This window comes from Miniopterus schreibersii (genome assembly GCF_964146895.1).
Source record: "Miniopterus schreibersii genome assembly, chromosome: X".
In the NCBI taxonomy this organism is placed as follows: domain Eukaryota; kingdom Metazoa; phylum Chordata; class Mammalia; order Chiroptera; family Miniopteridae; genus Miniopterus; species Miniopterus schreibersii.
In genome coordinates this window covers 10,472,740-10,487,662 of record NC_138104.1, presented here as the reverse complement: position 1 = coordinate 10,487,662, position 14,923 = coordinate 10,472,740, and the positions used below count along the sequence as shown (strand labels likewise).

Sequence of the window (14,923 nt, the reverse complement as noted above, 5' to 3'; positions counted from 1 at the left end):
GCGCCCTCCCAGGCTCCTCTTCGCGGCTCCCGAGTGCACCTGCTTCCCCAATAAGACAGAGCATCCCTCTAGCCCGAGGCTCGGGAGGGGGCGGCGGAGGCGCGGCTCTGCTCGCCGAGCCCCGGAGGTGAAAGAGGTGTCTCCGCCCCGCAGGCCACCCCCCCGCCCCGCCCAGTGGAGTAATGTCGCTCCGAGGCCAAAGAGCTCCGGAGGTGCCTTAGGGTGCAGCTCTTTGTCTTCCCTAGCTGCGCTCCTGGCCCGCTGACCCCCGCACGCTCCAAGAAAGGGGGGCGCGGGGAGCATGAGACCTATAAAATAAATGGGGGCAAGGAGAAAGGAAGACCGTCCCGCTGGTGTGTGCCGCTCTCCCCTCCCCCTTTCCTCCGCAGGCTTCCTCCCCGCGGAGTGTCCCTGGGGATCGGGCAGGGGAGGGTCTCTGGCCCAGGCGCAGCCGCGCTCGGGGCGCGCGGTGGGGTCGCAGCCCAAGAGTCCGGGCCTAGGGCACAGGCAGGAGGAGAAGGAGGGAGAAGGCTCGTGGCTGCTCCCTCTTCCATCTCTCCCTTCCCTGCCTGGCTTTTGTGTTGGTGCCTCGGAGCCGCCGCGAGGAGGGTGAGCTGGAGGGGAGGGGGGGGCGCTGGGGTGAGAGGCACCCCCTGCGCGCGCGCACACGGTGCGGGCGCACGCACACACGCGCGCGGACACACATTCACGGACACGCACACACACACACACACACTCACACACACGCACAAAGCTTGCTCGCCTCGAGCGCACTAACGGGCCGTTTTCTTTGTGTGGAGCCCTCGAGGGGGGTTGGGGCCCCGGTCTGGTCCCGTCCTGGGGAGATGGCACAGCCCATCCTGGGCCATGGGAGCCTGCAACCCGCTTCGCCCGCTGGCCTGGCGTCCCTGGAGCTTGACTCGTCGCTGGACCAGTACGTGCAGATTCGCATCTTCAAGATCATCGTGATTGGGGACTCCAACGTGGGCAAGACCTGCTTGACCTTCCGCTTCTGCGGCGGGACCTTCCCGGACAAGACTGAGGCCACCATCGGCGTGGACTTCAGGGAGAAGACGGTGGAAATCGAGGGCGAGAAGATCAAGGTGATCCGGATGGGCTCTGGGAGGGGTCCTCGCCCGAGGCATGGCTCTAGCGGTTGTGAAGCCTCAGGTGCATGGCTGTGTCCCTGCTTGCTGAGCCCAAGACACTTGGCACCTCCTCACCCCCTTTTGCGTCTCTCAGCGCCCTGCTCCAACCTCACCCTTTGTAGGGCAGGCGGGAGTGGGTGCACTCATGCCCTCTGCCCCTGCCTGCCAGCTCCCACCAGGACAGCATGTGTAATCCCATCCTTGACCCTGAGTCAGGAGCAGGGCACCTGTGGGCAGAGGGTGGTAGGAGGGAACCTGCCCTGGTCTGTGGGATGGATCCCAAAGCACTTTACATATCTTGAGGTCTCCTCTACCTCTTGGGTTCCAATAGGCTGCAAAACCCCACTTTGGTTAAGGCATGAGGGGGGAGGAAAGGATGGAAGTCCATAGAAAATTACAGTTGATGGTTAACGGTGGGGCTGAAATGGAATAGAGGTGGAGTGGGGGGTTCTGGCACAAAGTCATGACCCCTTTTAAAGAAACTGAGACAGGGTCACCCGCCAGCCCTTCACAATAGACAAAACTTGTTCTTTTGGAACAGCCCTTCTCAAATGACAGCTTCTTTATTCGCCGTTGCTCATTCTGTTGGTATTGTCTTCAGCAGGCCTTTGTAAAGATGCCAAGCAACTTACCAGGGCCAAGGGAAGTGCCCGGGTCCTCCCTTCTCGTTAGTTTATGAAGTGGGCTAAGTACAGACATTCTTGTCTGACCGTTTGTACTCACGTTTGGTTCAGAAAAGGTGGAAACTCGGTAGGACAACAATATCTCAATGTCAGAGGCTAGAGGGAGAGAGGACATGGCAAGGGCAGCTTCGTGTGTCAGGGGAGCATAGAGGGGCAGGGTTATGGGTAGGAAAGTCACCTCAAAGGACACTGTGCACTGAAGACCAACTCCACTAGACCCACAGCTGGCCTTTCCTGGAGCTTATGGTCGGACCCCGTCAGGTAAAGGTAAATCTTCCTCCTGCTGGTCCTAGAGCCCAAATGACCACACAAGGCCCATCTTCAGAGTGATGTGGGGAGAAGGGCTTAGTAACTGGGGGAAATGATGAAAAACACTGTAAACTCTGCAAGACTCTTAACTCCTTGGTTATTAAAATGAAAGTGGTTTAAAATGGCTTCAGAAACCGGGCCAAGACGCTAGATGTGTCAGGAAGATGGGCAGCTCAGGGCTGGTAAGGAAGAGCTCTCAAAAACAACTGAGCCGGGGGTCAGAAAGATGGGGCACTGTTTTGCAATAGTGACCTTTTTCACCTCTTGCATTTTGGGGGGAATTGCTACATTTCCTTTTTAAAGCCAAAGTAGGTATCTGTCTTTCTCCATTCCCAGGGCTTCATGTTGACGGTTGTGTGGTTAGGACTTGCTCTAGGGTGTCTAGCTTCTTTAATGTAAAGTTGTAAGATCCTGGAATTTCTAAAGCATGCCTTAATAATCCAAAGTAGGAAAATGCTTATAGATGTGCTCTTAAACCCTCAAGACCCTTAAAATATAATGCTACTGCCTGTTTAAAATCAAGTGTCACATTGAGCCAAACAGCTCTCTGGATTTAAGAGAGGGGAAATTAGTCTGCCTGCAATTTACATGGGGGAAAAAGGAAGTGTTTGGGAGCCTGGGGGAGAAGGGAGGAGGAAACTAGAAAGTGGAAAGTGGGAGGTGCAAACGACTGGAAGAGGGTCGCCACCCAGTGCCCTTGGGGAAATTTTTTAAAGATTCCTTCCCTTACAACAGCCCAGTACTTAGCCAAGCTGGATTTTACAGCCTCTGCCAAAGATTCTGGACTTTTTCCCAGGGGGCAGAGCCTGTGACAGTGTGACTCACTAGAAACAGAGCTGAGCAGGACACCACGTGAGAAGTGTTCAATACGGGCTTTTTAGGGGAAGATGATACTTCAAGAGGGCAAAATCTTGTGACACTTATGACATGAAGGAGCTCTCTGAGGGCAGATTCTGAAGGATCTCAGGGTGGGGTATGGGAATGGCGAGATGGCAACCCTGCCTCTTGTAAAGCTGCTGCAACCTCAGGGCCAAAGCCGGCAGGCGAAGCCCAGCATGTCCGTGGGAAGATGGCAGATCATGGCAGCGAGCACACGATCTCCATAGATTTGGCCCCACACTCTGGCTGGCCCGGAGTTTCTCAAGGAACAAGTATCAAAACCACACCAGGAGGTGACTGCCAAAGGCTTCTCCCTTTGGGGGAGAGAGAAAAGTCTGTGGGCCTGGCTGAGGTGGCCCTAGACCACAGCCAGCAATAGAAAGCTGTCAGGCTATCAAATGACAACTCTCACAGGAGAGTGGGAAAGAGGGCTCAGTGAGCCCTTCTCTCAGTCCAAGAGTAGGGTGTGGCCTCTACTGGGCTGTCTCCCTGTACCCCAGGGCAGCATATATGTCAACCCCTGTAGGGGGATGACTGATTCAGTACATTTGAGACTACCCTCTTAATGACCAGGGCCATCCCTAGGGCTTTGAAACCCAATTTGGTGTCCCCAGTCAATGTGTCTTCACTTCCTCCCCATCACATTTATTTATTTATTTATTTATTTATTTATTTATTTATCTATCTATTTATTTATTTAAAATATATCTCTATTGATTTCAGAGAGAGGAAGGGAGAAAGGAAGGGAAGCATCAATGATGAGAGAGAGTCACTGACTGGCTGCCTCCTGCATGCCCCCCACTGGGGATCAAGCCCTGCAACCTGGGCATGTGCCCTGACCAGGAATCCAACTGCGATCTCCTGGTTCATAGGTTATGCTCAACCGCTGAACCATGCCGGCCGGGCCCCATCATAACATTTATAATCCAGTGTTCCCTAGTTAACATGAGCATCAAAAAAACCTCCAGTGAGTAGATGATGATGATGATGATGATGATGATAATAAACTCCTGCTTTTTGAATAAACAAAGAGCCCATACTGGACACTGTACATACACTGCCTCATTTGATCTTCACTGCAACCCGATGAAATTAGGACTATTATCATCATTCCCATATATAGATAAGGAGATCAAAGTTAGAGAGACTAAATAACTCACCCAAAGGTATATGGATCTGAGCTTCAGTCTTTGACCCTTGAGCCTAACTAAGCACTTCCCCATTTCATTATCTTGCTTTCCCTGTGACAGGGTCAGTATTTCAACCTAGATTCAGAGCCCATGCTCTCTACCGCTGCACTCTACTCTAGGGGGCAATATCTGGCCCAGGGGGAGTGTGCACAGGGGGAGGTGGTGTACCAGGCAGCCAGCCTGGCGGTCACTTCTAGGCCAGGGGTCCAGGGTTGTAGCACTAAGTCCCAGGGTCCTTCAAGTTGTCTCCTTCAGCTGCACCCCAGATGCTGAGCTGAGTACCTGGGTTTTACTTTTTGTACCTTGACTGTCTCACCTTAGCTGTGAGAATCAGAAAATATTCAGAGATGGAAGGGACCTTAGAGAATCTCTAATCCAACATCCAAATTTTACAGATAGGAAACTGAGGCTCAGAGAGGGAAAGTGACATGCCTAAGATCACAGAGGACCAGGCCTACAACTCAGGTCTCCTAATTTCCCTTTCGGTGCTCTTTCCATATAAATGCCTGCTCTGGGCTTGTCCCATGGTCCATGCAACTCATGTAGGTACCTGTGACAGGGACACAGAGACACATCATATGGAAATGCTGACAGTCCTTTCTGACATCAGGCTTGGTGGAGGCATGCCCCAAACCCCAAAGAAAGGGTGGAGCTTCCCGTGATGATCATTATGGGTCTGTCTCCTATAGGTCCAGCTAAATCATACTGAGCCTGTCTCAGACTAAAAGCCTGGAAAATGCCAATTAGGAGTGTGTGAGGGCTGGGATGAAGGAGGTATTAGAGGGGAGACTCAGAACTACTTTTGGAGCCATTCTTTGTAAATTCTCATGGAAGCACCCCCTCCTGCCTAGTTTGGTTCCCCCTCAAGCACTAGCCCTCCTGACCAGGCAAACTACAGGTCAGCCGTGGCTATGGGGCAGGAACCAACCAGGACTGTGGATATCTCTTCCTCTGCTGATCACTTGGAAAAACTCCTTTCTGTGTTACATTACCGAGTGGACAAAGGCTGAGCTAAGTGTTCCTTCAGAAGCTGCCTGCAGTCAGAATGACATCATGTCTTCCTTAGGCCTCCTGAGCTTCCATCTTCTGCCAGTTAGCTTAATGGTTAATTACCTATCTGTGTGTCTCCCTGTCTGCCTTGCTTCCTCGCTTGCTGTGCGTTAGTTTCTCTTTGTCTCTGTCCCCTTTTGCCAATCTCTGGGTCAGCCTTGCGTGTGGATCTTAGACGCAGATGGGACAGTCCAGCTAGTTAAAAAAAAGATTGGTTTAAAACTTTTCCCGTCATCCACTCGGGCACCCTCCAAAGGTTACAGATGTATTTTTCTCCCCTTTTCCACTTCTACTCTCCCCCGCTGGCCTCCAACAAAGGACATTCATGCCTCATCTATAGAAAGAGGCCAGATATGTTCCCTAAGGAAAAGAAATAGCCATGTCAGCTCTGAGCATGTGCAGGGAGTGGGGGACTGGCTGAAGCTTGCTCAGGCAGCGGCAGCCCCAAGAAAATAGTTAAAAAGGCTAGATTTATCTTTGCTAGCTCCCCACCCTGTGCCTTCCTGTTACTTTGGGCCTGCCCCCAGCCACCCGAGGCAGGTTGCTGGCATTCCTGTCCCCTCCCCCTCCCCAATGACTGCCTTTGCCTTGGCTCTATCTCCTGGTCTAGAAGCCAAGCTTCCTGCACTTTCCAGGATGACAACCAGCCTGTCCAAGGAGCAGTGCTACCAGGGCAGGGCTGATGGGCCTTCCGAGACAGTGGCAACAACAGACATTCGCAGAGCACTTTATGTTTTGCAAAAGCTCTTTCTCGTGTGTTCTTTCATCTGCCTAGTCATTCGAATAGCTACTAAGCGAAGGAGCTAGAAGCCAGGCCTCCCCATGCCAAAGCTGCTACTGTGTTTCAGCAGTGCTTGCTCAGTTACTTGTCGGGCCAGACGGATGGGGGAGGTTTCGGGTCAGGGAGGAAGGGAGAGTGTATGAGGCACTGCGCCAGGTACTTACAAGGAATGCTAATCCTCACGGCATCGCGACAAGATTGCTGCGGTCATCCTGTTTCCAGGGGAGGACGCTGAAGGTAGAGTAGGCTACTTGCCTGGGATGCCCAGCTAGTAGTCCGTGATTAGGCTGAGCTTTGCACGCAAGTTGGTTTGACTCCATTACTCCCCACTGGCCCTTAGAGAAAAGAGGATCTGAGGAGCATGTACATGGCTAAGGGGCAGGTGTCAGCCCCAGGCCACCACGTGGATGCAGTGCCCCCAGGAAATGAAGGACGGATGAGAGGAGTGCCAGCTGCAAAAGGGGAAGGAGGTGCTTTCACTGCCGGGCCTGGGCCAGGTGCTATAAGTGTGCTGGGAAGAAGAGAGATGTCCCACCTCCAAACAAAAATGAGGTGGCTGTGAGTCCAGGGAGCCTGACTGCTGTGCTCTCCCTTTGCGATGGTTCTTCCGATTTTCTGCTGTGAGCAGCCTGCTTCTTGGCTCACTTCTCACCACAGAGGCCCGAAGAATTTGGAATGGGGTTTCTAATGAGCTAGAATGGAAGCAGTGCCTCCAGTTTAAATTCCGAGCCTCCAAAGAAAAGCTTCAAGGCTCCCCGCGTCATTGGAGGCAAAGTCGGTCCCCAGCAGAGAGGGCCCTCCCTGCAGTTCCGGCAGCTTGGGTGGTACACACAATTTTGAAGCCAAAAAAAAAAAAAAAAAAGCCAAACGGCCAACCTACTCAGCCCCAAACACCTCACACACTCCCACCCGCGTTCCTGCTAGTGGCAGGTATTTTTAGAGTCCTGGGCTCATGGTGTTAAAGCATCTGCCACATGCCTGAGGGCTGGTAGGGATTCAGCCTTACTCAGAGGCAAGAGTTAGGGCTATGGGGGGGCGGGGAGTTGGGGATCAGGATATTCTTGTGCTGTATCTTCTCTCTTCCCACTGACCTCCATTCCTCTCCTGGCCTGCTTTCTCCTGCTTCCTGCTCGGAGCACCAGAGTGGTGGAAGAAATGAAAATCTCTCCTGGCTCTGCTTGCCAAAGCCAATCAGGCTTCGAGGACTTAAGTTTTTGTGCATTACCAAAGTTGAATATTCCCTCTGAAATCGCCCTGGCAGATATCTAGGATGCCAGGCTACTTGTAGTTTCTGTAGCTCAGGCCAATACTGCTCTTTGATAATGATGACAATATTGATGACAACTGTAATGACGAGTGATCTGATGCACAAAAAGACGGTTGCAGTTTAGCTGGAGAGATGCCAAAGGCATCTAGAAAACAAACTAGAGAACAAACAAATATATTCTAAATGGTGTGGTATGAACTCAAAGTGCAGTAGAAACACCTAAGAAAAGAGAATTGAAGAGACGTTAGGGAAGGTTTTAGGAAGATGGTGGAGGCCTGAGCCAAGCCTTGAAGAATGGGTGAGATCTGAGTAGGGTCCTGAGGGGGAAACCGATTCTGTAGGGCACGGGTGAACTAGCAGGACCAACGGTACAGAGGAGGGAATGAACCAGGTGTAGCTGAGCAGTTTAAAATGAGGTTGGGTGAGGTCGAATTATGGCCAACAAAATTTTCCATTTGATGCAGAAGAAGGCTAACATGATTTCCTGATGAGATGGATGACATGCTGATAAAAGCAGGGATTTAGGAAGGCAAGTTTGAAAGCAGTATGCAGGATACACAGGAGTAGAGACATCTAGAATCCAAAAACTTCACTGTAGTCCAGAAGTGAGGAGAGGAGAGTCTGGCCTAGGGACATGAAAATCGAGATACAAGAATGGGTGAATCTGCCTGGCTGGTGTGGCTCAGTGGTTGAGCGTCAGCCCATGAACCAGGAGATCGGGGTTTGATTCCTGGTCAGGGCACATGCCCGGGTTGTGGGCTCGATTCCCCAGTCAGGGGCATACAGGAGGCAGCCGATCGATAATTCTCTCTCATCATTGATGTTTCTCTCTCTCTCCCTTTCCCTTCCTCTCCCTGAAATCAATAAAAACATATTTAAAAAAAAAAGAATGGATGAATCTGAAGGTCGTGTGAAAGGCATGTGGTGGCCATGTCCATACAGGGAATGAAGGGGAGCTTGGACAATGAAAATTGATGTTTAGAATGATGACTCTGGGGCCCTTTTAAGATCTTCACTCAGCAAGGAGATTCAATTATATTTACTAGATTATACGGACTGACTGATAACTCCAAAGAAAGGCTATACTTAGTTTTAAGAGCCATAGTAGTCAATTAGTGGCCATAATAAAATTATCTTTGATAACTGAGAATTGTATAGGGCCTTGGGACCATTATTCTGAGTATGAATTTTTCTTGTCCAAGACTTTGGATGTATAAAGGGAAATAGATTGGGCTGAATGTATATCGAATCCAGAGTGTCCCTTGGGAGTTGTGTCTTTGTATATGTTACTTATATCAGCATTTTTCCTTCATAATTTGGCCTTTGTCCCAAAAGGTAAGATGCAGAAGAAAAATCCAGTGAGCTAAATTACCTTTTACATAACAAAGAAGTGAACTTAAACTGAGCTACAAGCTGAGATTTAAATACTTTGTTTTCTTTAAAAAGTCATCCAAAAAAAAAAAAAAAAAACCCAGCAAAATGAAAACAAAATCCCAAAACAAAGTGATGAATGCTTATAGTAGAAAATTTGGAAAATACAACAACAACAAAAAGACCTAAATAAATGCCACCTATAGTCCTACTGCCCTTAAATAATTATTAATGTTCTGGTGTATACACTTCCAGTCTTTCCTATGAATATGACTATGTTTAATGTATATATTTTTAATCCTGACCCAAGGATATTTTTTTCCCATTGCTTTTCAGAGAGAGTGGAAGGGAGAGAGAGAGAGAGAGAGAAACATTGATGTGCGAGAGACACATCGATTGGTTGCCTGTCACACTCACCCCGACCAGGGCTGGGGCTGGAGCCTGCAACCGAGGTCCGTGCCCTTGGCTGAAACAGAACCCACGACCCTTCAGTCCAAAGGCCGATGCTCTAACCACTGAGCCAAGCAGGCTAGGGCAGTTTAATATTTTTTATAATTGGGACAAAAGCATATGAAAATGTTCATATTCTGCTTTCACTTATATTTTGTGCACACTTCCTCTACCATTTATTCTTTGAAAATATTTTAATGGCTGCATAATAACCCACTGTATAGATATATACATAAACTTTAGCTATTCCTCTCCTACTGAGCACTTAGGTTGTTTCTTGTTTTTTAAAACTATAAATAACATGGTGATTAAGGCCTTTGTACAAAATTTTGACCACATATTTGCTGTTGCTTTCGTATAGACTTTCGGAAGTGAGATTATAAGCTCAAAGAGTTTTGAACATTGTTAAGGTTCTTGATAATACTGCCAGGTTGCCCTCCGAAAAGTTGATCAATGTACATCCCAGTTTTTCAACAAAAAAACCTTAAGAAAAACTTTGTAAACCCTGCAAGAAGCATCTCTCTATACGTTCATAAGTCCATTCTGCCAATCTGTCAAAGAACCACTTCCTGTGTCAGGGTTTGTCACCTCCATTTTATAATGCCACAGCACCAGCTTTTCTCTTCTCGCTTCATGTTTCCTTTCCTGACTCCAAACACGGGTTTTTGTATCTTTCAGGTTCAGGTGTGGGACACAGCGGGCCAGGAACGCTTCCGCAAAAGCATGGTCGAGCATTACTACCGCAACGTGCATGCAGTGGTCTTTGTCTATGACGTCACCAAGATGACATCCTTCACCAACCTCAAAATGTGGATCCAAGAATGCAACGGCCATGCCGTGCCCCCGCTAGTACCGAAAGTGCTTGTGGGCAACAAGTGTGACTTGACGGAACAGATCCAGGTGCCCTCCAACTTAGCCCTGAAATTTGCCGATGCCCACAACATGCTCTTGTTCGAGACATCGGCCAAGGACCCCAAAGAGAGCCAGAACGTGGAGTCGATTTTCATGTGCCTGGCTTGCCGATTGAAGGCGCAGAAATCCCTGCTCTATCGTGATGCTGAGAGGCAGCAGGGGAAGGTGCAGAAACTGGAGTTCCCACAGGAAGCTAACAGTAAAACTTCCTGTCCCTGTTGAAACCAAATGGTGTAAATACAAGATCAGTTATCACTAGGGTTTTTTTTCTTTCCCTTTTTTTTTCCCGTGCCTGCATAACGCTGACACCTGCTTGTTTCCATACAAATTGATTTAAAATAAAATTTGTATAGATTACCGCATGCCTTCATGTCTTGCTTTCCTCTGGGAAGACGTTTCTGACTTTCATGAGTAGAAGAGGCAGCTTGCCCTCCTAGGATACGTCTGTGCCAAGGCACATTCCCTATCAGCCTTCTATGTCACCTGAAGAGCTCATTGAGTCACTTCTTCAGGACGAATTCATTGTCTGACTCAGGGTCATCAGGGGGCAGAAACACCCGCAGGGGTGGGATACAGGCCAGATATGGTTTCTAGAGTGCCAATAAGATAGGGAAGACTCGAAAGATGTTGACTCATCAGTATTTCCTAGGTTCCCTAGAGGAGACTACTCTCTCCTTATTTCCCAAAGTTTAAAAAGGAAAAGTATATGTTGCCCAACGGGCCCAGTTGCTTCCAAATGGTTAGCTCCTTCTTCCCATATTCCACTAAGCAGTGTCTGACACCAAAAGTGTTTCTGTCCCCCTTTCTTAGAGAGGTTAGGGCTCAAGCTAACAAATATCTGTTATGCCCCTGGATCTTTGCTGTGTGCCATGGAGCAATCCTAACAAGAAGAGGATTCATCCCCTGTGTTCAAAGGTCCTTTGGTCTAGTTGTGGGACTATCACACACACTGAAACTACTTGGGAACGAAAATGAGGCAACTGTATCACCAAGTGCGTGGTTGTGCTATGGGAATTGAGAGCGGTATGTACTCCACATTAAGGAGGGGTCACTGAAAAAGAATTGGACTTATTTTGTATGTTGAATAAAGTGTAACGTTTGGATTGTTAAAGAGGTGAGGATTGGCAAAGTCAGGAGGCAGGAACGACCTTGAGGGCTGAATAGGACAACTAGGAGTCTGGCTTACTGACAGCTGAGCAACCTTAGTGGGAGAGCCCAGCGTGGGGAGGTCTGCACACCAGGCAGGACAGTTTGTTGCCTTTTGAGCTAAATGGGAGTTTTGGTGGCTCTCCAGTAAGAACCCTGTAGGTATTTTTTAAAATATATTTTATTGATTTCAGAGAGAAGAAGAGAGGGAGAGAGAGAGATAGAAACATCAATGATGAGAGAGTCATGGATTGGCTACCTCCTGCATGCCCTCAACTGAGGATCGAGCCCGAAACCTGGAAATGTGCCCTGACCGGGAACTGAGCCGCGATCTCCTGGATCTTAGGTCGATGCTCAACCGCTGAGCCACGCCTGGCCGGGACCTGTAGGTATTTTTTATGTGGCTGGTCCTAGGTATGTGAAAGTCCCTTGTCCAAAGGTTAAAGTAACTAAATGGCTATAAGGGCATATCTACAATAGCCCCAGGTAGATAGATCTCTTTACTTGGGGATGCTTTTTAAGGTGCTTTTGTTGCCAGAGGTCTGTGGGGAGATGGTCTTAGGCAGACAGCCCCTTAGAACATTTCTCTGGTAGGTGAATGCAGGTCTGCCCCCTGCCCCCTGCCAGCAAAGAGTAATCCATCCCAGATGCACTTCACACCCAAACAAATAGCCTGTTTGGTCCTTCCAGGTTGTCCCTGCAACCCTCTTCTTCCCACACTGGCTAATCCCCCGCCTCACCCCCACCCAGCCTCAGTGTCAGCCTAGCCCCCAGGCTGGTTCGCATTACTTGGCTTGTGACTGTATCCCAGTCTTTGGGGTCTGCCTAGTATCACAGTGCCATTTTCTGCCTAGTTGTCCCCTCCCTGTCCAGCTCCTGAATCTCACTAAAGGGGCTGAGAGCCAGCCTGTGGTCTGTTGGTGAACTGCCTGCTGAAACCCCTGCAGCTATGCTTCTCCCCGTGGCGCGCACAAGGGGCTTGTCTCAGGCTTCATATGCTGGCTCCTTGCCTAGGACATGAACTGCTGTTGTGGTGTCATTTGGCCCTTGTGACCTGGGTCACCTCTCAGTGGCTGAACGTATACTTGTCCGTTCTTTTTTTTAAAAAATATCTTTATTGATTTCAGAGAGAGGAAAGGAGAGAGAGAGAGACAGACAGACAGACAGAAACATCAATGATGAGAGAGTCATTGGGGATCGAGCCCACAACCAGGGCATGTGCCCTGACCGGGAATTGAACCCCGATCGCCTGGATCCTAGGTCGATGCTCAACCGCTGAGCCATGCCCGGCAGGGCTACTTGTCCATTCTAATGGGTGCATTTCAGTCTGGGTCCTGACCTGTCTTGGACAGGGCCCCTTTGTGCTGTAACAAGGTCAAGATGACATTCCAAGTCCTCTAAGCAGGATTGCCTCTGACGCCTTTCAGCAAACCTTTACTGAGCACCTACTACGTGCCACTGTTCTAAGCCCTAGGGATACTTAGGTGAGCAAAATAAAATCCTGCTCTCGTAAAGGAGACAGACACTGAACCAGAAATGAGACACATAAATGAGATCATTTGAGAGAGTAATAAGGATTCTAAGGGCCAGAGAACAGGGTAAATGAATAGAGAATGAGGGAGGTGGGGGGAGGGCAACATATTCATTAGAGTGGTCACAAAAGGCATCTCTGAAGAGATAACATGTAAACTGAGACCTGAATGGAGACAAGCAACCAACTGTGAAGTCAGGGAGAAGAGAACTCCACGCAAAGGAAACAGCAGATGCCAAGGTCCTGAGGCAGAAGTGAGGTTGGTGTGGCTGAGGAACAGAAAGAAAACTAGTGTGGCTGAGCGAGAAAAGGAGAGAATGTGGAAGATGAGGCCAGGAAGCAGGTAAGGCCAGGTCTGGTGGGCAGGGGTTTTATTTAAATGCAGTGGGAAGCCAGTGCAAGGTCAGCATCATCTAGACTCAGTTACCTTTGGAGAGACTCAGCAGGCCTGCTGATCCGCAAGACGGGAAAGCCTCCCCTTTTCACAGCACCTCTGAGAGGAATAGACTCCCCTTCCTGGGTGATTCCTGAATGTGGGCCGCGGGGCTGCAGCTTCCGTTCCCCACCTTAAAAACTAGACTGAGAACTTCTCCTGGATTTTCACCTTGGGTCCTGCTGAGGCTCTGGTCGTTTTGCTGTGAAAACCAGGCACCCACCAATCCTGCCTGCCTCTATTCTCTGTGCCCCACCTGCTTGAATCTGTCCTTTCCTGCACCATGACATTACTCTTCCTCAGGTGCCGGGGGACAGCCAAGAAGTCCCCGGGCTCCCCATTGAGGCCCAGGAATCCTGACAATCTCTGAGCTCCACCCACTCTCCCAGCCCCAGAACTTCCTGCTGGCACCAGATGGTTGGCACGATGGCGCTCAGGCCTCCCTCAGATTGAGCAAGAGGACTTGGGAACGGGCTGTAGCCAGGGCGCACCCACAGGAAGGGGACTCCTGAGGCCAGAGAACCATGACACCCTGGATGAGGGTGGCGAGGGACAGGGGCATTCAAGGGAAGCAGGGCTCTTCCAGGTTCCTCATTCAGCCTCGCTATGTCTCTGGAATGATGAATGATCCTTGATGGCCAAAAGCTCTCCTCTATGGCTCCTCTTCACTTTCCAGACCTGTACCCTTGAGTCTTCACCAGTGCTACAGAGACAGGACCTGGGTAAATAACTACGAACACTTGAATGCCTATTATGCGCCAGGCCTGGTGCTAACCCATGTGACACTCTTTCACTAGCTCATGCAATGCTTCTTCACCCCTATTAGGTAGGGACGGTGATTTCCATTTTACAGGTAAGAACATGGATACACTGAAAGAGTGAGTGGTTTGTGCAGGGTAGTAAGTGGTGAAGCAAGATCTGACTACAAGTCTAGGTTCTTTGTTTGATATCAACCTGTCTTTCCAGCTAGTTCCAAGCTGCAGGTTGACTCCAGCCAGTGCCCCTGACCCATGGGATTTGGTGAGCAGGCCATTCAATATCCAGGACTGACATTCCTCCTTGAATGGGATGGCCCTGACCAGATACCTGCAAGAAGCCCAGGTGACTGAGAGAAGTGCCAGCTCTGGGCTAGAAGAGTCCCTAAAATGTCGTTGCCTTGGACAATAGCTGGGAACCACACAGCCAGCCAGACTCTGCTGCTCAGCCTTAGGGGCTACAGGATCTTGTCACTCCCCCCTCCACCACAGCTGCCTCTTCTGCAATATCTGTGCATTTGCTCAGGCCCCCAGATTCAGACTGAGGGCTTGCTCTGGCCAAGCTGACGACTATCTTAGCAGGATCCTTCAGTCAACGAGCCCAAGGCCAGATGCTGTGCTGAGCACCACCAGCTAGAGCAGTGCCCAGGAGGGATACCCAGCCCAGAACAGCTGGAGAAGCCCACCCCCCAGTGAAGCTGACTGCAGCCCATCCTGGGAGTGTGCGGTGAGGATGGGGGATGTGAAGGCACGCTGAGAGCCCCCTGGACAGCAAGGCCCAGTTTCTTCTTTTTGAGCAATTTTGAGTGACAGATGCAAAAAGGGACCAGTTATTCTCCTGTGACACCTGAGGGCACAGAGTTGCCGCCTTCCCTTATTGAGACTTCCCTCTACCCACCATCCCTCTGTCCTCATTGGGAAGGGCCTTGCTCTCTCTGGAAGGAATGGCCACTGGTTTCAAACCATGTTCTGAACCCAAGTCTCCTTGATTGTCAACGCCCCTAAGGGCTGACGCTGG

At 49.9% G+C, this 14,923-nt stretch overlaps 1 protein-coding gene across 2 annotated transcripts; it reads left to right on the top strand.

Annotated features, from left to right (window-relative positions):
- Positions 1-206: 206 nt before the first annotated feature.
- RAB33A (RAB33A, member RAS oncogene family) lies at positions 207-10,398 on the top strand. 2 transcript variants are annotated; one of them, XM_081125896.1, is made up of 2 exons: positions 207-1,103; positions 9,807-10,398. In XM_081125896.1, the coding sequence occupies exons 1-2, from the start codon at positions 846-848 to the stop codon at positions 10,260-10,262; spliced, it is 714 nt and encodes a 237-aa protein (XP_080982022.1). In that variant the 5' UTR covers positions 207-845; the 3' UTR covers positions 10,263-10,398. The 2 variants fall into 2 exon arrangements, with proteins under 2 accessions (XP_080982022.1, XP_080982023.1); XM_081125897.1 differs by having other exon boundaries at positions 754-1,103; positions 9,790-10,390.
- Positions 10,399-14,923: the final 4,525 nt, after the last annotated feature.